General features: G+C 41.6%; 2 protein-coding genes across 2 annotated transcripts; one reads left to right on the plus strand and one right to left on the minus strand.

Moving 5' to 3' along the window:
* The first annotated feature begins 4669 nt into the window (after positions 1-4669).
* On the plus strand, positions 4670-13847 carry napbb (N-ethylmaleimide-sensitive factor attachment protein, beta b). Its single transcript, XM_029425250.1, has 11 exons — positions 4670-4888; positions 6546-6625; positions 6852-6968; positions 7641-7687; positions 8833-8910; positions 9038-9093; positions 10863-10947; positions 11056-11160; positions 11235-11303; positions 11392-11442; positions 12618-13847. The coding sequence occupies exons 1-11, from the start codon at positions 4788-4790 to the stop codon at positions 12717-12719; spliced, it is 891 nt and encodes a 296-aa protein (XP_029281110.1). The 5' UTR covers positions 4670-4787; the 3' UTR covers positions 12720-13847.
* Positions 13848-16654: 2807 nt separating this feature from the next.
* gzf1 (GDNF-inducible zinc finger protein 1) lies at positions 16655-22060 on the minus strand. Its single transcript, XM_029462894.1, has 8 exons — positions 21570-22060; positions 19988-21000; positions 19358-19541; positions 18997-19166; positions 18733-18827; positions 18455-18622; positions 18150-18307; positions 16655-17556 (listed from the first exon to the last, which is right to left on the minus strand). Exons 2-8 carry the CDS (start codon positions 20986-20988, stop codon positions 16798-16800), a joined length of 2535 nt encoding a protein of 844 aa, XP_029318754.1. The 5' UTR covers positions 20989-21000; positions 21570-22060; the 3' UTR covers positions 16655-16797.
* Between the last annotated feature and the right edge of the window lie 5824 nt (positions 22061-27884).

Here is a 27884-nt window from a genome sequence, read left to right on the forward strand (position 1 = left end):
CACACATGAAGTCATTGACAGTGTATGTTTCTGTGCCTCTTGGGCGTGCTTGTGCTTGGATGATTGTTCTTGCTGACTAACATTGCTTATTCCGCCGTGTGCGATGCTAACATCTGAATGGCACACTTTACAAAAAGCACAAGTTTGCCCGACTCTGCTTTTAATAAATAAGGGAAGGGCTCCTCCCATTTGTTCAGGTAGTTACATAAAGTTTTAACTTGTTTGGCAGGTACAACTGCGTCTCCATCTATCTCCCGTTCACTGTGACTCTCATCATATGTTCTTGTCTTCTTCACCTTCTGTGTTATTATTCCTGTTTTCTTCTTCTGTGTGTTTACTGGCAGATAACGTTTTTCAGCTAATGTTAAACATAATACTGCCACCTGCTCTACCGGAGGACACTTTACACTTTTTTTAATTAGGCCTTTTTAAATTTATTTTTGAAAGGTTAAAAATACGGGATAATTACATGAAAACGGGAGAAAAACGGGATGGAAGTAAAAATACAGGATAATCCCGGGAAAAACGGGAGGGTTGACAGGTATGCTCTGGACACAAGATACCGACTGTCTCTACCATGCATTCTTTCAAAAACTCCCCTTCGGAGAAAGGCTTGCTGGCCTTTGCTAATTTGAATGCTAGCAATGACTTGCTTTGGTGCTTGACTCTTGAATTGCAGTTTGTCGGAGAAAAATATTTAGCTGAGTCTGTAAATTGGCTGCCAACCTCTGAGCAGTAGCCACCCGTTCTTGCGTTGACTGTTTGCTAGCGTAGTTAGCAAGTTTGGTGGAAAACTGGCGGCTGATATTATATTCAAATAAGACATACGGTCGCACTTTGGTGAACAAATATTTAGATGTCCACTCTTCATTAAACACTCGGCACTCACGGTCGACTTTTCTTATCATTGGTCCACTCATTGTAACAGAAGGGCTCAATGTGAGGGCAAAGGTGAATTGGAGAGAATAGAACAGACTCCAGCAAAGGTCAATTGTGTCTGGAGTGCGCCATCTAGTGGGAAACGCGTGTATTGCAGGAAAAAGGCAAAGTTAATGTGGCCTTTACCATAATTTGGACAATTTTGTATCAATATTTGATAGGCCAGATTAAAATGCCAATGGGCCGTGTATGGCCCGTAGTTTTCCCACCCCTGCTTTAATGGCTTGGGTGAAAAGAAAGAAAGGAGATGTGAGTTGGTTAATTCAGTAAATTATGTCAGGAAATCATATTTTCTGTCTACACCTGTTGATGTTCAGCTAATGCTGGATTTGCTAGCTTGATGCTACCGGCAATTACCGGCAGTAACTCACCAAGTTGATGAAGTGCCTCCTAATATTTCTCGTCAGCAATGTATGACAAGCAGACTCTCTGGCTCTTAGTTTCATGTGTGACTCACACACACCAATGGCTCAATATGATCATAACGCGATTGCTTTCATATCAGAGATCAGATGATGAGGTGGAGGGGCTTCAAGACATAGCGGGTAAGGCAGAGAGAAGCAGCACAGAGTGCAGCAGGTATGTTATGTGCTGTAGTCAGGGGATTTTGATTGGTTGACAATGAGAGGAAGAAGTGTACATGATAAGAAGTAAATACAGTTTGAATTAAAGATAAAGTTGATTTAAAAATAAAGTAGGCTACACTAATAATGATACAACCAACGTGATTTATATATGGCTCCAGCTTATTAGCATTGTTGTGCCTGTGTCTACTTCTTTCATATCAGAGATCGGATGAGGTGGTGGGGCTTCAAGACAGGGAGGGTGAGACCGGAAGAAGCAGCTCAGAGTTGCAGGTATGTGCTGCATAAAGGGCCAGGTAATGTATTTCAATTATGTCTCATGTCAGCAACAGGCTAGCACATTTTCATATTTCATAGGAGAGACCTGAGGAGACAGACACAAGAAGAGAACTGCAGGCAGGCAAGCAGAAAGCTGAACCCGACCATGCTGACCTAAAGCTCATTGTAGTGCAGCAGCGTGGTACTGTGAATTTCCTTTGCTCCACCACAGTCCAAGAGTCAATGGAATCTTGTGTTTTTTCTGTGCTCAAGCTTTTGGGCATGAAAGATCAAATTTGGCCAAAAATGCAGATCCAACATTTTTCAAAACCGGTTTCTGAAACTGGAAAAAGACAACTCAAAATGTGCAGAACATGTCCAAAGCAATGCACACAAAGTTGCCGTCACTACCCACTGCCAAAAAACTAAACCAGTAGATGCCCAGTTATCTTCAGCCAAAGCTGCACAGCAACAGGAATCAAGACGGTGTCTCTTGAAAAATTGTGGGCTCTGAACATCTCTTGGCACGCCAGGGAGCTGCTCTTAGGGGCCATGCAGCTGAAGAGGGAAAATAAAAGTCAGTTACTGAAAGTAAGATGTGAAGATGACCCTGGCTTAGAGAAATGGCTGTCAACAAGAAAACATGATTACACATCCCCCAAAATCCAGAATGAAATTTTAAATCTATTTGCAAACAGCATAATTAGGGAAATCATTAGCTCAATTTACAAGCTGCCTCTCCTCCAGTATTCCATTATTATTGATGGAACACAGGACATAGAAGGAACTGAACAGGAAGCCATACGTGTCAGGTATGTAGACCATGATTTGGTCCCCCGTTAGGCCTTCTTGCTATTTTACGAAGTGTCAAGCACAACTGGGAAAAACTTAGCAAAAGTTGCCACAGATGTGTTGCTGCGCTTGAATCTTCCGCTGTCTGGTCTGCGTGGACAGACATATGATGGAGCAGCAAACATATCAGGCGACAGAAAGGGAGCACAGGCCAGGATAAGGGAGATGCAGCCATTGGCTTTGTATGTACACTGTGGCGCCCACTGTGTAAATCTGGTCACCCACGCTGCTTGTACAGCTTCAACACTAACATCTGATGCCCTGGATTGGCTCCACAAACTTGGCTGTCTGTACTAATTGTCGGGCTAATACAAAACTAAATTTGTGAACATTGCAACCACAGCATCAGGGACAGTTAGCAACCTGCAGCCCTTGTGTCAAACAAGATGGACGACCAGGTCAATCTGGTCTGTGCTACGTCAGTACGAGTCGGTGCTACTCATCTTAGAGGACGTGGCCCAAACAGATGCCTCAAACACTGGTGTGACTGCAAGAGGGCTGCAGGAGAGATTCGGAAGAGTGTTAGGACTCATGCTGGCCACTGAAGTAATTCAGGAGTTGGAGTGCCTTAATTGCACACTGCAGAAGTGGACAGAAACAGTGTCTGGTATGCTCTCTGCAGCAGATTGTGTGAGGACCACCCTGAGGGCAAAGAGAACGGAGGAGAAGTTCCAGGAGATATACAGCCATGCAACAGAGAAGATCAGCAAGCTAAATATTCAGCCCATAACCGTGCCCCACATCCACCAAAATGCTTAATTGACAATGACACTACTGCACACATACCCACAACCCCAGAAGAACACTACAGAGCTGACTTCTTCAAGGTGCTGCATACTGTGGACATGCAGCTGAAGGAGAGGTTTGATCCAAGTGGTCTGAAAACATTGGCGAAGCTGGAGGAAGTCCTCCTGACTGGGGAGCTGGACACCGCAGTGGTGGAGCAGTATCCTAAATTAAACCAAAGGTCAGTGAAGGTGCAGCTGAACATGTTTAAGCTCCAATACCCATACAAAACCACTTCAGAGGCTGCAGCTATTCTGAGGAATCAGTCGCCTGAAGTCCGTGGCCTTTTAAACCAAGTAGAAGCACTTATATGGCTTCTTATGCTTGTCCCTGCAGCCTCTGCTGAAGCAGAGAGGAGCTTCAGTGCTCTGAGGAGGTTGAAGACCTGGCTGAGAAGCACAAGGTTGCAAATTCGCATGAACAATGTAGCAGTCTGTCACATTCACAAAGAAATGCTGGATAAAGTCCGCAGGGGAAACATTTGCCAGGAGTTTATCCTTGCAAATGAGTAAAGTGAGGAAGCATGTGTTTGGTTCTTTCAGGTGAGAAGAGGAGAAAGGACAGTATAGTATACATGGAGAGATGGGATTGAAGGGATAGATGGAGGACGATGAAAAATGTTCTTTATATTAAAAGTTTGATTATTTGTCGTTTGCCTTAAACCTTCAACCTAAGCCATTTGTTTTTTGACCCGTTTGTGGTTCGTCTGGTCATATTTTGTATCAATAGTTATATGACCATAAATAAGTGGAAATTGAATCTCAATCTCAGCTTTTTCTTATACATATTTTAGTACTATTCTTTCTGGCAGAATAATTATTTTATAATAAAGTCCCTAGATGTTTGTAGAAATGCAGGAAATGGGATTCAAATCGAGAATCTTTTTCTGGTGGAGGACCCCCAGACCCCCTTGTTTTGTGTCCCCCCCACTTCTCAACCTACACCTTTGGAAACACCTAACGTACACTTGTTAGTGGTAATGTTGCTTCTTTAGGACTTTTCAGACAAGATATTGCATTTGATCTCTGCATATAAGAAAATCAAACTTGATTTGATAGTGTGTCAGATTTAATGGGGAAGAAAATGAATAAAGGGTAAATATATTGTCGCGATTCGTCATCAGACAAAAACATATAAAAGATAGCTTTAAGTTTCACTGGGAATTGTAGTTTCTTATTCCTTGAAGCCAACTGCGTTTGTCACGTAAAGCACTCAAACTCCCGCGATACCACGGTACTCGGCTAAGCCACTAGCTGGTGCACGCCTACGCTGATTAAACCCATCAACTGTAATCCTCACTGTACACAGCGGAATCATCTGCGGGTATTTTCTGCCTCACTATACATTTGTCTCAAGTAAAGCAAAGACATGGACAACTCTGGGAAGGAGAAGGAAGCGATTCAGCTAATGGCCGACGCTGACAAAAAAACCAAGTCCTCTGGCTCTTTTTTGGGAGGGATGTTTGGAGGGTAAGACAGCACTGCACCAAAGAACAAACAGCTAGCACGCGTTAACTGTTGGTAGCAAAGTTGGCACACAGCCGACCTTAATGTAGACATACATTCCAGCTATTCTCGATATATTAATTGGCAAGATATTGTAGTTTAGTTAGATATTAAACCAGTGCGACGACACGTGACATTCAGTGTAACAATTCCTGTATGTCAGTTAACGTTAGCTAAGTTAGCTGTCAGCATCATTGTAAACAAGCCAACACGACTCTCACCTGGACATAGCCTTAGCTTGGAAGCTACGCAGCAGACTGTTTTTAATTAAGGTTAAGATATCTACTTTATTTGCTACTTTTTTATATAGTTCCATCTATATTTTGATTTTTTTTGTATAATATTGTTATACTGCCCGAACAGTTGATTTCTTTATGACTACATTTAATTTAAACTGCAGGAATTTATTTCTATATTTAAGTAACGATACATCACCCAAACACATTGTCTTTAGACCAGCTTCAGACCTAACGTCATTATCCCTGAGGTAGTGCCCACACGGTTCAATTTGAATGGTTACTTTCATCAATGCACTCATCAACATATTAATAGCCCCTTTTCACAGCAGCCATTTTGACATGCATTGCAAGTTAAACACAGGTGTAATTAATAGCATTAATTATGGCCCTGTTACATTTAGGTGTACCAGTGCCCTGGTATTGTGTATGCTTGCTCACTGCCATGGCTGTGACACACTAAATAGAACAGGGCCATAATTATTTTTTTATATCAATTACACCTGTGTTTACTCTGCAATTACATGTCAAAATGACTGCTGTGAAAAGAGCCTACTAACCCCCATAACACATAGACCCAAGGTTTCAGCTTAAAAGATGAAGCAAACCTTAAATATAGATGAACCTGGAGAAAACTTCCCTGTTCTTCAATATAAATGCATTCTTTCATTAAAAATAATGTGATTCTCGTTTCCCTAGCGGTTGTCCTTACAAAGGTCTACAGACATTTTGATTCTCATCCAAAACTTATTGTCTACCAGTGACCTTGGGGAGATCGTTAATATGGTTTTATTTAAATCTAATGAATGCCTATTTGAATATTTAACTGCAATAGAAACAAGAATGCAAAGGAAGGCTTTGTATACATAGGCCCAAAATACAAAAAGCCAGGATGTATTGTCTTGCGTGACTCAGTCTTTTTTCCAACGCTCTGTCCGAGGTGACCCCCAGATGTTACTAGTCGTCAGTTATTGTGCGTGATGATTCTTGGCAGGCTTTATACTGGTAATTCTGTGACTGACCAAGCGGTGATGTAATCCTCTGCCATGATTGAATGGCCAGAGTATTATTACAACTCCAGGGAGGTCCCAGGGGTCCACTTCTTGTCATGGAGGGAGGGAGAGCTATAGTGCTTATGTAGAAGATTTATATAAGACAGTCCACCAATCTGAGCATTGCAGCTCCCTGAGAAATGCAGCAACTTTGCTTGTTACACAGTCCATCACCCTATGGTGCCATTTAGACATAGTTTATTAGATATAACTTCAATATGTAGGTCAGACTGATGTTGTTTTAACCTTAATATGCCATGGAGCCTCTATGAAAATGTCTACTATATTCAATTGTGTAAATCTGTTTTCTTTTTGTTTCTTTTCTCTGTCTAGAGGACCTCAAAAAGTGGAGGAAGCATGTGAGATGTACTGCAGAGCGGCCAACATGTTCAAGATGGCCAAGAACTGGAGCGGTGTGATAAGCTGTTTTCTACTAAAGATATATTCACCATATCAATTTCAAAACACTTGAGAAGCTGTAGGATTATGTGCTGATCTTTTGGCACTATAACTGCAAGCGCAGCACTTGTGAAGGTGCCACAAGTAAAAAAGAAAAGGAAAAAAAAGGTGGAATTATGTGCATAAATTAGTATGTGTGTGTGATGGTCTCTGTCCTTCTCTTCTTTTCTTTGTCTCCAGCTGCTGGGAGTGCCTTTTGCAAAGCGGCACGTCTCCATATGCAGCTGCAGAACAAACATGACTGTGCCACCAGTTTCATTGATGCAGGAAATGCTTTCAAGAAGTCCGATCCTAATGGTGAGACCATGTGGAAACTCAGATCCAAACCATGTCTTACATTTTAGTGCTTGAATTTTTACTTCCCTTCCCTTTAAATATATCTTTTCACTGTTTATGTTATGAAATGTGTACTCTACAGTTGACAGTTGTTGCTGTCATTTATCACATCCATTAACATTTGGTTTACCCATGGCAGTTCTCACAGCTTTGTCAGCAAATCAGTGAAGTTTACGACTAGGTCTCCAGCTATGAGCCTGTAGTTTATAACCTTTTTACAATCTGCTGTGTTTGATTTTCTGTTAATATCTGAAGCAAAAGATGAATCACAATGTGCTGGAGTTATTACCCTTGTTATGGAGTTTACCACTAGTTGGGTTATTGTGCTCTTTGTACTCTCAATGGCCTCGTTTAGTATTCTCCTAATTATAGATGTAGCAATGGGTTTATTGGATGGTAGCTGGCTAATGTATTTGATTTGTAGAAGAGGAGGGTCATGCTTATGGTTTTGTTTTGTATTACACCTGACACATGAGAACATTTGATTGTATCATTCACATCATTTCACACTGTTGAAATAACACGGCATGCAGATGGATACAGAACGAGGTGCTGTGCAATGGTCTGTTAGATTTTAACAAAACTAACATGATGTCTAATTGTTCCCTCCTCTTACCTTTATGCTGCCAAAAGAGGCAATCAAGTGTTTAAATGCTGCCATCGATATATACACAGACATGGTAAGATCACAGGGTAAGATGTGAATAGAAAGTGTCCATCTATGTTCTCATTCAGAAACTGTAAATTTGGCCATATCACTTTTATTTTTATAGCTGAGAAAGTTTAGTTGTGACTTATATTCTCCTTTGACTTCCAGTATTAGTCCTGATATCACATCATCTAGATCAGTGGGTGTCGCCAAAGCTTCACAAGAGTCGCTGGGCCTTCTTGATTGTAAGGGGTAGAAGAAAAGTTGGCACACAGTTGGCCTATATCTCTGGATTTCATTCATTTCTGTGAAGAAAACCTCAATGAAATTGTTATTTTTAAAGTTTGGATTATTATTTGAGATATAAATGTTTTTCCGCAGGATAAGGGCGCAGTTAAGACCTGAACTCATGCTGCTTTAGTAACCGTGCCTTCACTCTCTGCTAAACAGCCTGGTCATGCATTAAGAGATGTATGCAGGTTAAACAAGCAACTAGCTTACAGAACAATGGCCAAGCATCAGGTAGAAGGAAACATTGAAAAAGAAGCCTATTAAGTATATATGATTGTTAAAATAAAAACATAATACAGACAGAATTGTATTAAACATTCCTAAAAATAAGGAGAAAACGGATATCTGATGCAATTTTCACAGGAAGTAATCGGTGCAAAAGTTGCTACGTTTACACAACCTTCCTGCAGTTATTGCGTTCACTATTTGTGCTAACTGTACAGTTTATCTGTTGTTTCTCCATTAAATATGAAATATCTATAAAATATGTCACTTCAGGGGGTCGTTAGTTTACTCAACGATAGAAAAGGACTCCTTTAAGGGAAAATGTTGGGATCCACTGATCTAGATGACTGAAAATCTTCATACACATGGATGTTGTCCTTGCCTTTCCCTCCACTCCCAGATTTTATTTTTGGGCCCATATCAACATATTCATCTTAGCACATATATTTGTTTGTTTAACACTTATGCCTTGATCAAATTGTCCACTTGTTACTCCCTTTAGCAAGGAGTATTTTCAAAAGCTTAAACCTTGTAGACATGGAACCACAGGCTTCTGCTTGACCTCGCCTCTCTGCACTGAGAATGTAACGCAGCAATTTAATTGACTCGAGAGGCGTCTGTGGATAGTTCCAGTTAGTAACGATTTCTCTTCTCCTCCAGGGAAGATTCACCATCGCAGCCAAACACCACATCAGTATCGCAGAGATCTACGAGTCTGAACTGGTGGATATTGAAAAGGTAACATCACATAACCAGAGGTTACATCGTCTGTTAATACTTATCATATGAATTATTAAAACTACGACTATATGGCATATGTGTTTTGAGGAACACACAAGTATTTTTTTCTTCTTATTTTGTAAAGGCTGTTGCACATTATGAACAAGCAGCAGACTACTACAAAGGGGAAGAATCCAACAGGTAATATAAAAAATACTTTATATTCAGTCTTTTTCCAGCTCTGAAATCTCTAAAACTGATCACTGATCACCCCAAATAGTTAGTGATATGAAGACATGTTGTGTTCACACTGTGTAGGTGTTGTACACTGATTTTAATTTTTCTACAACTTCATGGAAAGATGAAACTCATTAAGAGTAGAATGGGTTTGTAAAGAATAACAAAATAGATGTTTATATAGGACCATATGGCTGCTACAGAATCAGAAATGCTTTTGTTCACAGGAGCCTTTTTCACATTTTGACTGTAGCAGAGAAAGCACAGCTGTCACTAATAACATTAACAAGCGTACGCAAGTGAGCCACCATGCACAACACTGGGGCGCAGAACACTCATAATAAATGACACCGGTGTGTTTCGCTGCTATGACGTGTCAAATTAGTGAAAATATCCTGTCTGCATAATTACATAAGTTTGCTGCTATTATGAGGCAACATTTACCAGGTGTTTGTATGAATATCAGATCTTCTCTCCCATGGCAGTGAAGAGGTTGCAGTATTTTAAAAGCTGTTAACCTTTATTTCCAAAGAGCTTGTGTATATTTAATGTTACAAAAAGTCAGAATGTGTAACCAGGGGTGGGGAACCTTTTTCCTATCATGGGCCATTTTATTTTTCACAACATCCTTCGAGGGCCATACTAATTATTGAACTCGTAACCTCTGCAATTTCTTTTAAGACACAGCCCATTCATTTCACTCTTCTTTTATGCTGTGCAAAAAAGCAACTTGTTTTATCCATGTATCTTTCTGTTTTATCAGAAAACAATCCTTTATTAGTCCCACAACGGGGAAATGTATCTTGTCACAACAAAAGAACATATGAAGTAAAAAGGCAGTACACAATAATTAAAGAGAATAAAAAGTAATATAAGTACCAAGTGGTTGATAGAACATAAAGTGAGTATTGTAAATGTCAGTGATAATTGCACAGCAGTGGTGGAATAGTCTGTTCTTGGTGTGGTGGTCTACCTCTCTATCTCTCCATGTTTGTATGTTCTGCTCTGCAGAGAGCTGCTTGTTGGGCCAAACTCCGCCGAAGAGCGTTAACTTTATCCAAACGCACTCGCTCTTTCAGCTCGTGCAGTTCAGCATGTTTCGTGGTGTAATGACGTCCTCACAAACTAGACACACTGGCCTTTTACTTCCACAAAGAAATAATCATTTGTCCATTTCTCCGTGAAAGTGCGACATTCCGCATCCACCTTTCTCTTTTTTACACTCGCCACGCTGCGTTCGCTGATGTCAATGACAGTCTTGTTTAATATTGAAGTTTCTTTACATGACGTGACCACGTGATGACACGCTCCAGTCGTGTTGTGTTTAAGGACCCCGACCGTGGCCAGGAAAAACAGTCAATCGCCCATTTAAAATATTGCTGTCTAGATTTTTTAGTTTTTTTTCTAGTGGATTTGTTTGCGTGTGTTTATGAATTACCTCGAGGGCCGGATCAAATGGTCTCGTGGGCCGTATACGGCCCGGAGGCCGGAGGTTCCCCACCCCTGGTGTACACGCATCCCATTATTTCAAAATGAGATTTCTCTGCCTCCTGCTCATAAGTAACTAGTATGAATCAAGAGTTATTTAGTGGCCTTATTCACATAGACATGTCAAAGAAGGAAAAGCACAGGTGTAAATAATGAATGAATGAAACTAAAGCAGCCACTGTAAATGTAAAACATCAATTTTTATTAAAGGTGTTTATTAATCAGTATTGTGCAATTTCCCTTAGCTCTGCCAACAAGTGTCTGCTGAAGGTGGGGGCTTACTGTGCTCAGTTGGAGCAGTACCACAGGGCTATTGAGATCTACGAGCAGGTGTGTGCACTACTTGTATTTGCATGTCATGCTTGCACTTCCTCAATCAATACTGATTTGGCGATGCTGACATTTCAAATACTTTTTGTACGATGTGGATGTATCTAGGTTGGAGCCAACACAATGGACAACCCATTGCTGAAATACAGCGCTAAAGAGTATTTCTTCAAAGCTTCCCTCTGTCATTTCATTGTCGACGAGCTCAACGCTAAGGCGAGTTTATACCTTTGTGGTTCAGTCTCAGGATTTTGGACTGGCAGTTGGTTTAACATGCTGTGTCTCCACAGCTTGCTATTGAAAAATACGAAGAGATGTTCCCGGCTTTCTCAGACTCTCGAGAATGCAAACTGTTGAAGGTAACTCGATGCTAAGAACTTGTACTTTTTTCCTTTTTAATCTATTCAGTTTCTATGAGTTACCAACATTTCTTTTTTGTCTTTACAGAAACTTCTTGAGGCTCATGAGGAACAGAACAGTGAAGCTTTCACAGAGGCAGTAAGTCTTGTATACCCTCGGAAAGTTCTCAAGTTTTGAAACGAGGCTTTTGGCGAGCACATGAATCCCTTTGCTTCTGCTGCTGTAGTTTTGTTGGATCCCTTGTGTGTTCAAGAAAGATGAAAACTGGAAGTCAGGTATCTATTCAGTCTCCCAGGACCTGTGTGTTTATATGGAACTGGTACAGACTGACTGAGTGTATCTATATATAGCTGAGTACCTCAAAGAGTTCTCAAAGTTAACTTAAAGTCAGAAAGTGAAGAGTCCTCATCTACAGTATGTTACGTACAGCAAGATTTTCATGTCAGAGGTTTGAAGAAATGCATTGCAATTTCTACAGGTGTGTTAGTTTATACATATGCAATGCTGGAGGAAGAAATTGAACTGTATACTGTGTAATTTCATCCAAATGTAACCAGTAATGGTAGAGTAAAAGTAATTTAACACAAAAAAAAAAAGTCCTTAGATAAAAGTAAAAAATGTCTGCATCAAAAAAACTGCCATAAATATATAATGTAAATGTTCCCCTTTCACTCATCATAACTACCGAATATTAATTCGTTTTCAGAATTCTGACCTTTTTAACCAGTTTGTCTTTTTTTATGGACAATGGAAGTTTCTTTATATTCATTGCTAGGGGGATTTCTTCCAGTCTGGATGTGTCGATGATTAGCAACATTGATTTTTGATGCATTTTTATTTTTTTGTGCAGGAAATCAGGAAAATAACATGTATTTGCCCCATAGGTCAAACATGAGAAAATGGCACAATCTGTTGCAAAATACAACAAATTACAATTTGAAACCAGGGCTCTAGATTGAAAGCCTGATATAATAACACTCCTGCTCTTATCTGTAAAGACTGTGGGAGCAAATGTGGTATTAATTAGTCACAATTGGGACATCTTTGTCCTTAAGGGTCTGAGTGTCTGTGTTTTGGCTACACAGTTTATTATAGACTTATTATAGGAGCTGAGGTTGAACCTCAAATTCTAAGAAAAAAAAAACATTCATGACAAAATCCCATATTCATAAATGCGGCCCAAATGATTGAAAAATGTAAAAGCCAAAAATGTTCCTCGTAAAGCACAAGTGTTAAACTGTGAGCAGAATTTTCAATTGTAATCCTAATTTGGGGGAAGAAATCTCATCTCCGTGTCTCTTGCCCGCCTGCAGATCAAGGACTTTGACTCGATCTCACGTCTGGACCAGTGGCACACAGCCCTCCTACTGCGCATCAAAAAGACCATCCAGGGCGATGAAGGGGACTTGAAATGAAAGAAACCTGAGGGTAGAAATGCAGCACAGAGGGACAAATCCATCACGCATGCTTTCACACACAGACCCACACACACACAAACACTTTCACTCACCTCACTATGTATAGAATCTGGAGAGAGTGTCTGTTGATGACTTTGAATATCTCACTGCTCACTGCTCCACTGTCAGAGTACTATCTTTGCTTTCCTTACGAGCATATCTGAATCTAGTCAGACTGTAAATCCTCTCGCCCTCACCTCTGTCTAGAGGACTGCTGCATACCTTTTCTGCTGAAATCCATCCTGGGGGATTTCAGAGCGGTACATCGTATTGAAACGGATGTTAGTATTGACAATAAGCACTGCATGTTTTGTACAGTTATTGTTTCCTAGTCAGATACAGCTTGTTTTTTCAAATCTAGTTTATTATATATTTAAACAATTATTTAAATGTTTCAGTTTGTTCTCCGTAAGATGATTGTGTGTATGAATTTGAAGAACACACCATTATATACATTTTTTAAAGTAGGTCAGACATTGCAGCCACACAGCGATTTAGTTTCCTTTTTATCACCAATGGGGAGAGACTCTTCTTGAAGAAGGGCAATGATATGCACCCAGTGTAGACTGTTAAACATTAGTATTTAATCGCTATTGTTATTTTTTCCCACCACGCATTCATACTTACATTACTGCAGGATCTTTTATTTTCACTTTAGGATTTGTTCATGTAGTAATACTTTGAATGTTTGAATCTGTAGGCTGTGATTTATAGTTTGCCTGTGAAAAAATGTAATTTTGAATGAAAAGCACTGACATGGAAACCTTTACACCTTATTTTCAGGGCAGTAATCTTGGGGGGGGGAAATGTGCTTCATTAGTCACTCATCTCATGCTGTGTTGTGATGTGAATGTATCCTTTGAAGGTTTAATACAGCAGTGCACCTTCCAAATGGCCAGTTGCTAAAGCATGTCATTGTGTATAGATTAGCGTTGTTACATTCACTAGTGTGAGCCAGACCAAAGTTTTTACAAAAGGGTCAAGTCCCCCTGCGTATCCAGCTTCTTCCACATGGAATGACAATGGACCTTGGATATGATCTGTATGCTAGTGCGAATGGACAATAATAAAGATATTATAATCCCAGCTGTGCTCTCCTGCCTTTGACCTTACCTATCAAACAGTAATGTTATATGTAATAAACTCCCAAGCTTTTATCATCTTTTCCAACATGTCATGAGGCACATGTAATTTGAGTGGGATTATTTCCATTAAATGTATTCATTGATTTAAATGACAAATACAATGCTTGTTGCTATTGTTTGAATTAATAATCAAATTCATGTTCCTTTATTGATCTATTAGGTTCCTCTGTGTGTTGTTTGTGTGCACCGTGTCCTTTCATAACAGTGATCCAATGTCACTGTGTTTAATGTGCATTTCTTTTCTCATGCTCACGTGTGACAGATTGATATGATTCCCTCTTAGAAAAGGTCCAAATTGACAACAAAATGTACATTTTCTTTTCAGGCCCTTGAAAATCAGACACTAACTGAAACAGCCTGATTTAAAAATTCCAAACTTTTAACATTTAGAAAAAAAAAAACCTTTGTCATTGGAGCCTGATAAAGTTTGAAACACAGCTGTGGGAATATGGACATTGTTACAAAGAAAGAAAAGTGCCAGAGTTTTGAAGGATTTACGCTACTTCATTTACATTCACAGCAACACAAATCGTCAGCAGAGTTGTAGAGAGTATGCCGTTATTCCAAAGGTGTATGAGAAGCTACTTCAGGATTCACTGTGGCGCTGCAGTGCAGCTGCCAAGGTCTTCTGCCAAGGTTCCCACACATCGAAGTTGTAACTCCTGCAATACATAATGTATGGGGAACAGATGTCTGATATCAATTTGATCGGTACATCTTACTGAACCTGATGTGATTTTTGGCATCATATGTAATGAATTAAACATTTACAGTCAAGCCGGAAAGTTTGCACACCCCTTTCACCTTCTCCATGTTTTACGTTATTTAGGGGTTACATATCTGTACACACCCATAGCCTAATACTTAGTTGATGCACCTTTGGCAGCGATTACAGCTTCAAGGCATCTTGGTAAAGAAGCTACGAGCTTTGCACACTCGTTTCTGGAGATTTCTGCCCATTCCTCTTGGCATATCCTTGCAAGCCCCGTCAGGTTGGATGGGGAGCGTCGACACACAGCCATTTTCAGCTCTTTCCACAGATGTTCAATTGGATTCAGGTCTGGGCTCTGGCTGGGCCACTCAAGGACATTCACAGACTTTCTCCGAAGCCACTCCTTTATTCTCTTTGCTGTGTGCTCCGGGTTGTTCTCATGTTGGAAGGTAGACCATCGCCCCAGTCTGAGGTCCAGAGCGCTCTAGAGCAGGTTTTCTTCAAGGATCTCGGTGTACTTGGCTGCATTCATCTTTCCCTCCATCAGGACTAGTCGCCCTGTTCCCGCTGCTGAAAAACATCCCCACATCATGATGCTGCCACCACCAGGCTTCACTGTAGGGATGGTATTAGCCCGGTGATGAGCGGTGTCTGATTTCCTCCTGTCTGTTTCCAGACGTAACCCTTGGCATTGAGGCCAAAGAGTTCAATCTTTGTTTCATCAGACCAGAGAATTTTGTTTCTCATGGTCAGAGTCCTTCAGGTGCCTTTTGGAAAACTCCAAGCAGGCTGTCATGTGCCTTTTACTGAGGAGTGGCTTCCGTCTGGTCACTCTACCATAAAGGCCTGATTGGTGGAGTGCTGCCTGGATGGTTGATCTTCTGAAAGGTTCTCCCATCTCAAGGATACACGTCAGAGTGACCCTCAGGTTCCTGCTCACCTCCCTGGCCAAGGCCCGTCTTCCCCGATTTCTGAGTTTGGCCGGGCGGTCAGATCTAGGAAGATTCTTGGTGGCAAACTTCTTCCATTTACGAATGATGGTGGCCACTGTGCTCTTTGGGACCTGTAAAGCTGCAGAAATGTTTCCATACCCTTCTCCAGATCTATGCCTTGACACAATCCTGTTTCTGAGGTCTGCAGATACAGATATTTTTGCTCTAACATGCACTGTCAACTGTGGGACCTTATATCGGCAGGTGTTGGCCATCCCCAATCATGTCCAATCAATTTAATTTACCACAGGTGGGCTACAATTAAGTTGTAGAAACATCTCAAGCAGTATCAGTGAAAACAAAATGCACCTCAGCTCACTTTTGGGTGTCATATCAAAGGGTGTGCACACTTGCGTATGATATTTTACATTTTGATTTTTAATAAATTAATACAAATGTCTAAAAACCTGTTCATTATAGGCTATTTTGTGGAGAATTTTGAAACAGAAAATGAACTCAATCTATTGTAGAATAAGTCGGTAACGTAATAAAACATGGAGAAGGTGAAAGGGGTGTGCAGACTTTCCGGCTTGACTGAATGTTCAATATATTTGTGCCACATTTCACCCTATGAATTATGAGATATGTACAATATTATTTAATTAATCACACTAACATCTTTGTCACATTTTAGTTTTTATCTCTGAAATGTGATGTGAAAGCGCAAAGTAATGATGAAACACCACATGGTCAGAACACATTCACACATGAAATACAGTGTTTCCCCTAGGTTTACTGCTTTTTTTTGGGGGGGGGGGGGGCAGATTGCGTGGGTGGCGCGGGAAGATTGCGTGCGCGGCGCGGTTTCTATTTAGTTATCCCCTCTCCTTTCTTCCGCTCTGTAGATGTGTGCGCACGTGTAGATGTGTGCGCACGTGTAGGTGTGTGTGTCAGCTGCGAAGCCCCGCCCTTCGCAAAACGGAGCCGAAGGAGAGAATGTTAAAGCGCAAAGTAGACAGTACAAACTGAAACGTGCACATAAATTAGATCAATAGCATAAGCGTTTAGTTTATTTAATAAAAGAGCACCTGTGAATGTGAAAAGTGAGTTGTGAATAAAAATATTATTTATTTTGAAATTCGAGAAAAAAAGAAAAGAAACACCTTGAATTTCAGAATGGTAGGGGAAACACTGAAATAACATGAGAAGCGGGGTTCAAATAGGATTTGAAATTCCACATACATTTTCTACACAGCATCTTGAGCTAGGGGATCAACTAAAGAGTTATCTGCTGTCCTCTGCTCTCCATCACTTGTGACAGCAGCTGTTTTTTCTTTTTCACAAACCTCGTCACCGATAATCACAGTCAGAATATCAGGCTGCGAAATATCCACCTTGCAAGTGTCCTTGGTGTCTAAAACTGGAGCCAAAATGGTCTGTGAGACAGCGACTTCCAGGACAGACGACGTAGAAACAGTTGGGATCTCTGATGGTAACACGTTAACAGAAACAGGAGCTGAGAGAGTGGGCGTAGAAAGAGAGGTGGAGGCTTCAGAGCACATCGACAGACTGTGAGTCAGGGACACCGGTATGGAGAAGGGGATGGCTGATCCATCCAAGGAAATGACGCTGGCCCCTGTGCTGTCAGTGGTTACAATGGGATGGATCTGGGTCCCATGTGGGATCTCAGTGTGGATGACGGTGATCCCCCCGAGGGTGCCGTGGCTGACCAGAGCAATGGCTCCATGGCTGGTCCATTCAGAAGGAAGAGTGACTGGTTCAGACGGCATCAAACAGGAGTCGGTGTAGGTTTTACCAGGAGCGCCAGCAGTACCAGAACCAGCAGCAGCAGCAGCAGCAGCACCACTTTTTCTAGTGGTGCTCTTTTTCTCCCTTGCTGCTGCTTTTTCTGTCTTTCCCTTAGAGGGAGATTTGGGTTTCTTGTCCTCCACATTTCCCTCCAGCACCACAAGGTAGGTTTTCCAGGGAGCATCCGAGTCGTGAATCTGAATGTTTAAAAAGCTCAGGTTATATTCACAGCATTCTGATGATGGGTTAAACACACAACAAATGGAGGTGATAAACATGCATTGGTAGTCATTGAACAAAAAATGTATGCCCTTATTAGGAATATTTCACCCATAAAATTACCATTTGTATATCAATTACTCACCCCGCGTTACCTTGAATTCTTGAAGAAAACGTTTTCTCTCGCATGCCTCTGCATACGACTGAATAAATGAGACCTAGATTATACTGCAAGAGGGGTGTGAGAGTTTGTAAGCGGATGTTTTGATATAGTTTTACTGTTGTTAAACGTAGCACCCATTTACTTCAATACATTAAGACTTTTCTAGGTTTTTTTGTTTCTTCGTTCACCGTGGAGGCCTCCAAGAAATTCTTCAACAACTCAAGGTAACACGGAGTAAGTAATTGATATACAAATGGTAATTTTGTTGAAGTATTCCTTTAACAATACCCCTTTTTGCTCATGGGTAAATGAATCCTGCCACAGTACAAGCTTAACCAACAGTGTACCCGTACATTTGAAATGACCCTATATGATAGTAACCACTACAGTAAGATAAGCACTGCTCACCATAGTGTGCCTACGAAGGGTGGACTTGTCTGTAAAGGTGCGTCTACAAAGCCCACACATGTAGGGCTTCTCTCCTGTGTGAATACGCTGGTGCCTCTGGAGGGCATTGAGCTGGGTGAAGTGCTTGTCACAGTCTTTACAGCTGTACGGACGCTCGCCTAACAATCAACAGAGAGGGAACAAACATACGCCAGAAAACACAGTGTGTAAACAAACAGAACAGTAAGGAAGAAAAGTGGGTTCTCAGCTGTAAAGGTAGATTATGCCTCCGAATGAACGAGAATAAATATGTCAATGATTTATACCTGTGTGTATCTTTAAGTGCTGGTGGAGGGAATTCCTCTGAGCGAAGCCTCGACCACACTGCTCGCACTTGTATGGCCTGGACCCCGTGTGGATGTTTGAGTGGTGCCTCAGGTATTCTTTAGATGCAAAGCTTTTCCCGCAGGCCTCACACATGAAGGGTTTCTCTCCTAACAGGAGAACAATATTTACAAGAGGCTCACTTTATAAAACACTTTTAACAGAGACAGGGTTAAAGAATGCAGAAATCTAAATAGTTTTGAAATTAAACAACTCTTACCTGTGTGTGATCGCTTATGATAGGCCAACATGTGCTTCTGAGTGAACCGGGCATCACACTCGTCACATGCGAATGGCTTCTCTCCTGTGTGAGTCCTGCACATAGTAAAACAAGTTAAGTCATTATTTCTCTCTGGCTTTCAGATGTTCTAGCTAGTTCACATTTGATGACAGACAGGGACCATCCTGCCTATCTCTAGCATCTACAAACCTCCCACTCCAATTTATCATCATGTTGACCATCTATCGTCAGCGAGCTCCGTACCTGCGATGCATCTTGAGTGCAGAGTTTTGGGTAAATCTGGACCCGCAGTCGGTGCACTCAAAAGGCTTTGCACCCGTGTGTGTCCTCTCGTGCAACAGCAGGGCCGTTTTGGAGCTGAGTGCTTTTCCACAGTCAGGGCAGACATGTCGCAGATTGTTACGTTCATGTACCTGAGAAGCAGCAGGGAAGTAAGACAGAAATGATCAATCAGGGGAAAACATGACGATAAATGTGACACTTTGGAAATTATTATTATTATTATTGCATAATTATACATAACATTGAGTGTATTTTATCATGTAAATAGCACTGTATATGCATTTTAGATACAGGAAGTGTGTAGAATGTAATGAATCCTCACCTGTCTTTGATGGCGGACAACATCCTTCTTTCGTTTGAAGGTCTTTCCGCAAGACTCGCATGCAAAAAGCCTCTCATTACTGTGGACGTGCTTTTCATGGATCTTCAGATTGCTGCGGTTAGCAAAGGTTTGCTGGCAGGTCTCACAGCGATAGATGACATCTGCTTTCACCCCATGGTACGTACTGGCCAAGAGATCAGTAACGGTTACAGTAAAATCAGAAGACAAATGGCATTGATGATCGTCTGACCAAGCTCAAGCTTTTGAATTGAATTTGCCTCAAAAGATTTACTCCCGTTAACATCGTAGAGCTGTGGTAGCACGAGCACGGCGCTATCGCAACTAAGCGAACCATTTGTGTATGGACACATTTCAGTATTTAGTAACTTATTGCTCAGTTATCCGCATAAGCTTTTTGTATTTTTAAAAGGCTGGGTGTATTATGAACGCCTACTAAAACAATGATAGAAGGGTATGAGACCAACAATAGCTTGCAATTGCCCTGGAATTAATCTTGTCATTTACTGCAAACCTGGCCAAATACCTGCAATACAAGATTCAGTTCAGATACTTTAGGGTATCTATGGTTTCAACCAATAAAATAAACCCAGGAGCACTAATATGTCCTACCTGATGTGCTTTAAGTAACTTCTCTCATAGTGGAAGGTCCGCTGGCACTTGTTACACTGGAACTGGGCCTTGGATGTTTTTTTAGATGTCTCCTTGGACTCTCCCCCCTCGTCCTCTTCCTCGTCCTCCTCTTCCTCCCCCAGAGATAACAACAAGGAGTCTTCAGGATCACTACTCTGCACATATCCCTCACATTCCCAATCATCCGCATCAGAAGCTGGCATTCCCAAAGATGACTTGTCCACATCCTCTGCCTGAGCCTCCGCGTCAGTCCTGTCCTCCTTCTCCTCTGCGTCTTCATTGATAACTTGGTTTTCATTTTTAAGGTCAGCCCCTCTTTTAGTATTCAAACGACTCTGAAGGATTTTCTGACCAGTCAACCTCAGTTTTAGGTTTCTTAGATGTCTTTTTTCACCCTTCACTACATTCTTTTGATTTAATCTTTTTGAAAGTACTTCTTTCTTGGAGCTCTGTGGAGAGAGCCGCCGCTTTAGAAGTATGCTTTTAGGCTGTATCTTCCCTTTTGTCCTTTTTTCTTTCTCGGCACCGTGTAAGTCACCTTTATCAACAAATTCTGATTCAGATGTTTTATTTGTAGGTTTTTGTAGGATTCCAGCACTCATAGCCTCACCACAAACCTCAGACAGATCTTCACAGTCCAAAAGTTGTGCCGCTGCTTGAACATCCCCAATCTTGTCTCGGACAACTTCAACTTTACCAGTGTAAACAAATTCCAAAAACTTGGAGAAATCATTAGAGTGCATGTTGGAGAGTAATAATTTGTCTCTGGTAGCGTCCTGCGAGAGAAGGATCTTCTTGAAGTAGCCACTGGACGCTGCGAGCATCAACTGGTGGGCCTGAAACTCCTGCACGTCTCCCTGGTAGTCTACCTGCACAGTAACATCACTCAGCTGTCCCTGCAGCCTCAGCTGATGCAGAGAGGCCAGGATGTTTTCATGGTGGCACTTAGAGGTGAGCTGGACCACTTTGAGCACCATCATTCATTTGTGCTGCTGAGAAAAACAAAAAGAGGCAAAGTGTGAACACACACATTGTACATTCTTTTTCATAGTTGGGACCATGGAGCTACAATAACACTATATTTTTAAAGAAGCCCGTTTGTGGTTTTTGTGCGTCACCATGCGTCAGGATACTTTTAGAGCAGTGAACGTTGCGTATAAACTAGCTAGTTAAAATCCGCTATGAAGTCAATTTCCTTGCTCAAAGGCAAAAAAAAAAGGCAGCTAATATTAAGCCACATACATCGCAAGTTCGTTAAAATACTATAACCTCTCTAACATGAGGTGAAAGGTGAAAACCCACCAAACCCTTAATATCTAAATCCTAACTGCAGTGGAAACAGACTGTTGGGATATGTTTGTGCTTTTGCCGTGATAACGTTATCAGGGTTAGTAACTGCTAACAGTAGCATCACAGACGCAAGCTAGGTTAGCTAACGTTGACTGTAAACAAACCAAACAAACTGCTTGGATATGCGATGATACGAGTTCAATATACCGCACACTGAGCACGGGGCATGAGGCAGGCAGCGAGCTACACAACACGAAGCAAGTGTTCTTACCGTAAGGTCGGTAAAATGGCAGCCCTTCACAAATGTTCACCACAGCGGAAGGTATTTCCTGTATAAATTGCTCCCGAAACCGACATCCGGTGCCGAGGTGGCTGACTCAGGATCAGTCCTTCATTTATGGTCGATTTTAAAGTTTGAATCCCTGAGCACAACTACTGCTCCTGGATCATTTTAGCAGATTAATTGACTACAAGCGCATAATGTTGTCGCCCGAAATATAGCGCCTCTGACATTAGTTTAAACGTTACATTTGAGGCTTTATAGGCTTTACTGTTAAGCTAGTTTAGCTAACGTTAGCTTACAATTTGTAGTTTCTTGGCTTTGCCTTACTTCTGTTCTACTATTTTTGTTATCAGGCGTTGAGCAATAACGTGTTGCACTTATATTGCTACTGTTATTGCCGTAATAAGGATTTAATTTTAAGTAAAACTCTGCTTCACCTATTTTCGCAAGCTAAGTGTAAGCACCTATCTTGTGAACGGGGTAGCCTACAGGTATACAGCAACTGTAACACTAGTGTTACATTTTTAACAGTAATTTACGAAAGTAATGACATTACCGTAACTGTGACACCAATAACTGGACTGGGCGAGAGTTTATTACTGCAGGACTGTCTTGTACCCACACTGGGGCGCCATTGCACAGAGGGAGGTGACATGATACAGCAGCTCGTGTTTAATTAAAAAGGACATTAGCATGCACCTTCAACAGCCACATTTGCATTTTCTTAAGCATTATCAGTGTCCACACTGACGACTCTCATTTAGCCGATAGTTTTACTAGGCAAACCTACTCATTATGTATTAAACTAGCTGCTTAAAAAGTAGTTGTTTAGTGCCCATACAGTAGCCTAACGTTAAGAGTCTGTTTTAGTTGTATGAGAATGGTTCCAAAAACAATACAAAATCGGCCAGCACGCTGAAGGATTTAAGGTAATTCCTTTACATTCAGACCATCATAAATCATCTACAGAGTTGCAAAAAATCATGCTGTCATTCCAAAGGTGTATGGAAAGCTACTTGAGGATTCACTAGGGTGCTGTTCTGCAGCTGCCAAGGTTTTTTTTTCTCCTTCCAGAGGAAATCCATATACCTTACATTTGTCTTAATGAATTCTGCAAGCTAGCAATCTGCTCTGTTCCGGTGACTCATACTGCTCTCTGGACCGAAGCGGTGCAGACCTCAGCTCTGACCTGGAACACTGTGTCCACCTGACTTTTATAAACCTACATGACTCTGCCACACACAATAACGTATTTGAAAGATTACACTTTTCATACAACTGCTCCTTCCTGGTTAATCATTTTATTATAGACACACAATATCTGCAGATGTAATGATCTGGAACTGCTCCTGGTAATCAAAAGTATTTGCATAGCTATTAATATGGTGCAAAGTATTATATAGTCATAGCATTTTCATTGTTCTTGTGCCGCATACTGTAATTTGACATATACTGTATACAAAAGTTCAGCAGGGTCAGGTTCTGAGTAATGTTGATGGTAATATTAAACCCAAGTTGTGGTGTGTGATGTTGTCACAGGATGCTTTGTCAGAAGGAAGATATGGCAGAGAACCAGACTTGAGGTTTCTACATGTCATCACTGGTTGACATGTGTAATCAAGGGGATGAACATATACTTCACTGAAATAACAAAAGGTCAAACAGTCATTTCAGAAACATGCCATTTTAATCTACTTTCAGCAGTGATACTGGTTGACTTTTTTAAATGACTGCGGGGCATTTTGTGTTATTCGGAAGTGCACAGTTCAGCTCGGGGGGAGAGAATGTGGATGTCAAGACTACAGCCAAAGGTTCAGATGTTGCCAGTACATGGCATGCTTGATAGCCAGCTGCATTGCCAGTCCTTACAGTAACACAATTAAATTCCCATGGATACATCATCACTTTGTCAGTGAAGAAGATGAGCTGCAAATGCTTGCTGAAAGGTGACGGGCTCAGCAAACAAAACGCTCTGCCGACGTCGGGTTGTGTTTGCTCTGCTATGGGTAGACTCCTCAATGCGACCGAAAATATCCGTGCTGACGTTCCACAGCGCACAAACAACATGACAAAATATGCACTGTGTGAGAGAAAAAGTCAAACTCAAACCCAAGGCCAATTTTAATTTGAGGCTACAGAGCACACACACTGAAAAGAAAACACAGCAGAATTGAGGAGTTTGGTGGTGATGGTAGTCTCTGGGCTCGGTTTGTGTGCTGGAGTCGTACAAACACTTTAATTTGGATGCAGTGAGGGTAGGTCAGTGTCCTTGAAGGACCTCTGTACAATTCCTTAACAGGGCTGACTCATAATCCCAGAAGAACTGAACTAGTGATGGTAAACACTAAAACATTACAGTACATGGAAGTCCAGACGGTGGTGGTCCAAAAATAACCGCAGCCTTCCCTTTGTGCTTGTCCATAGAACCACACAGCTGATGCCAGACCAATCAAAAACCAGTCCAACTCAGTTTTCTGTGGTGTCTTTAACAGAAAACATCTTTCATGAATCTATTTTTTAATGCTCTTATACTTTCAGCAGGCATCCTTTTCTTTTCTTTTTATCAATGGTGTGTTCCTAGTTTGACACTAAGGATACACTTTATTGATTGTATGCCGTATTGGAGGGTGCTTTTGGTTGTTTTAGAAAAAGGGAATGATCTCCATGCATGATTTTGTAAGGTAGTAAGTTGGGCAGGAGTCAAATAATGTTCATGTTTGTGAAGTCCTGTCAAGGCCAAGGTTCCTTTGCCAGGATACACATAGCAGTCCAGACCTGTCTCTGGTAGTCTCTCCTAACACTTCAACCTAACTTCTTTCCCCCCTCTCTTTCTTCACTGTTCACTGGCTGGATGCCACACCACACCACATTCAGTCCAGAATGTCACTGGAACCCCTAAAACCTCATTATGTAACATCAGGACATAAGAAACCAATGATTCACAAACAAATTGGTAAAAGACTCTTAGTGCCATAATGTGGAAAAGTGTTTTTTCTTGACTGATGACAAATACTATTATTTGCAGAAGGACACAGGCTCACACAGGTCCACATATTATCATAAGCAAGCAAAAAATATATTTAAAAAAATAGTTTCCACCATGCTAGTAGCATAGCATAGCATATTTATAGCATAGCAGCATAACATTTTGTACAGATATTCATGTTGCCCAGAGGTGACTTTTCTTCTAGCGCCACCATCAAGTTAAAGTTATGTTAACACTTTCTATAACGGCCCTCTTTAATGCATTGTAAACATAGTTAGTATGCATTCTAATTATATTTTTAAAAAGTTGCCAAACTGGAATACTCATGTTCTGTTGTGACTCGTTAAACAAATACATTTATTTTACGTTTGTGGTGTTGTTCTTGAAGAAAAACAGATCAGCATGTTAGCACAGTGTTTGTCTTCAGACAGCCTCACAGAGCATTGGCTGTAGACTCTTAGTCTTCTAAGCTTTACTTCACTGCAGTTTATTCCAACAAACAACTTCACCTACATGAAATAAATAGGGTGCAAAAATAAACTAAGAATGGTATCTGTCCTCTCCCCCTCAAATAGGCTCCATTTCACCAAACAGAGATCTTTTTCTTCTGGTTCGGAAAATACTTTCCTTTCATTGATGAAAAGATATACGGCATTCAGAGATGAAATTACTTTCCAAATGGCCTCTGACTCACCATCTCTATTCCCAGTGCTCTCTCGCCCTCACCCCCCCCCCCCCCCCCCCTCTCCCTTCCTCATCCCCTCATCCCCTCTCCACCTTCACTCGTCCTTGTCCATGTTCTATCTATTGTAACTGTATATGGCACTTAGCACTTCAGACGGTAGACAAAGCAGCTCAAGGACAACCTCCCACTCTTGTGATGCTCATAAATAGACTATTTGTCCAGGCTTACCAATCACCTTACCCACTGAGCCTGTGTGGGTGCTTGTGGACATTGTGTAGCTCGCACCAAAAATAGATCTCCATTGCTGCTGCGTGAGGGTGGATTCGGGCCTGCAGGCTGCACTGCGAGAGACCAGTTTGCATAGGGAAAAGGGATTGTTGTGCCTTTTGAAAATGAACAATAATGACTCACTTAGTCTATCTCTGTATAATGTGTGATTTTATCACCCGTTTGCAAACTGTAGAGCTCTAAAACAGGTGGTCTCACCTCCTCAGAGCTTCCCAGAATGCAACACTCTCCTAGACTGTGTGGGACATGACCGTCAGCACATTCCTGGAGAGCTGGATCCCCAGAAGCAACAATTCCTCCTTCCTCTCTTCCCTCCCTTCCTTCCTGCCGCCCTTGTGTCCTCTCCTTCGCTTCCGTGGATTGCATCACTCGTCTGCCTCCTGGCCTTTTCTGCTTCGACCCTTTAATCACATATGGCACAGACACACACAAAAGTAAATGTGTGCACACCACAGACACACACAAATGCAGACACACACACACACACACACACATTGTGGGTAGAAGGCACCCTCGTCCGTCCTCGTACTGGTTTTGTAGCTTCGGTTGGAATTTTATGGTTGGTTTGAGCGGAGGATTCTGGAGGCTTTCCAGCTGCCCTCCAAAGACTCCGCTCCTTTCTTTCTCTCCCTCCAACTCTTTGTTCCTTCCTTTCAGCTTTCCTCTCTTTTTTCCTTTCCTTCTCTCTTTCCTCCCCCTTCCCTGCTTCACCCGCTCGCCCTCAAGGTCAGAAATATCCTGTGGTTTAGGTTTGATCCCCTCGGATATGCCTTCGTTCTCTCCCTCTCTCTGTCACTCCCTTCCTTTCTGTGTGTTCATGCTCACACACACACACACACACACACACACACACACACACACACACACACACACACACACACACACACACACACACACACACACACACACACACACACACAGACTTACTGTAAGCATACTGCCCTAAGCATTCCCATACAGGAAACACATGCTGGGATCAGCATAGGCGGGTCTGTGTGTCTTGTAACTACACACACTCCCTCCCACCAGGGGTCAACATGTAACATTGTCTCTGAGTTCTCTGAGCTGAAGTCTTTATCACTGAAGACCTTATCCAGCTTAAATCTGATGGTTCAGTGACAGTGGATAAAAGAGACTGATCCTCAACTTCTTCCATGGCGTCACAGTGAGGGGACTGCACTGACCGCAGCCAGGTTAACTCTGTTGCTCTGGGTTCACCTATTCTCCGAGTTGTGTAACATGGCAGAGGTCCAGCACTTGTGTAATAACAGGGGCCTTGGCTGGCTGAAAGAACACTAGTTCAACCAGTCATTCATTCATATCCGCGTGTTAATGGAGGAAAACAAAGTCTTGCCCAATTAAAGCCCTGATCCCTGTGTCTCTCGAGTGTAAGCATCAGTCACGGTTAGCAGATGTTGAGTTAAGCTTTTATAATACTCTAAAACTTAGGATTTTGCCATGAAACAGGTTTTTTCCCATTACATTTTGTTTTTTTGGATCGCTATGTGCATAACACAAACATAGAGAGAGCTAAATACTGACCTTAGATCATCAGATATTTGCTCTTCACAGGGCCCATAGAGATTTCATGAACCAGCTCTCATTTTTCTTGACGAAAAGTGAGCTTGTTTGATATTGCAGTAAAGAGGGAACATGGGTGGGCATTATGCATAGCTTGAATTCCTTTTTTAAACATATGGGACTTTCCTCATTAATTTGTATCACCACTTTGCACGTACACGGGCCTCCTGGCATGCCGAACACTCTGCTGATATATCTGGCCTTGAGCTGAGTCAATCACTTACTGCGACGGGAATTTTGACAGGGATTGCCGTAGCACTGTTTCAGATTGATGCTTTAACAGGGAAGAAGAAAGACTCTCCCAGTAAAATAAACTACGAATAGTTCTCGAGAAACACTGCACCCTGCTGCTTGGTTTCAGCTTGTTGACACAATGGCTCAAGACAGATTGTTTTTCAAATACGCAACAGGTTGTCAAATATACAGCGTTAAATTAACTTCGGGGTCGCCTCCCAAACGTCTGTGTTCTCCATAATGCATTTGTCCATTTTCTTTGGGTAGTCTCCCAGAAGTGAAGGAGACCACAGATAGGAAAATACCTGAACCATGAAAATGTGAAATGAAGCCCAACCATACAGCTAATTGCCTCGAGCCATGTAATCTAGCTGGCCTTTAAATATACAGTAAGATGGCTGGACTGTTTTTCTTAAATTATTCTCGTCATAGCTTAATTCTTAGTGTTGTTTTAAATATACATTGCCTTGCTTTATTTACCATTTACCATTACTTGCTTCAGAAAAGGGCTTTCTCATACTGGGTGAGA

This window comes from Cottoperca gobio, chromosome 24, assembly GCF_900634415.1.
Source record: "Cottoperca gobio chromosome 24, fCotGob3.1, whole genome shotgun sequence".
In the NCBI taxonomy this organism is placed as follows: domain Eukaryota; kingdom Metazoa; phylum Chordata; class Actinopteri; order Perciformes; family Bovichtidae; genus Cottoperca; species Cottoperca gobio.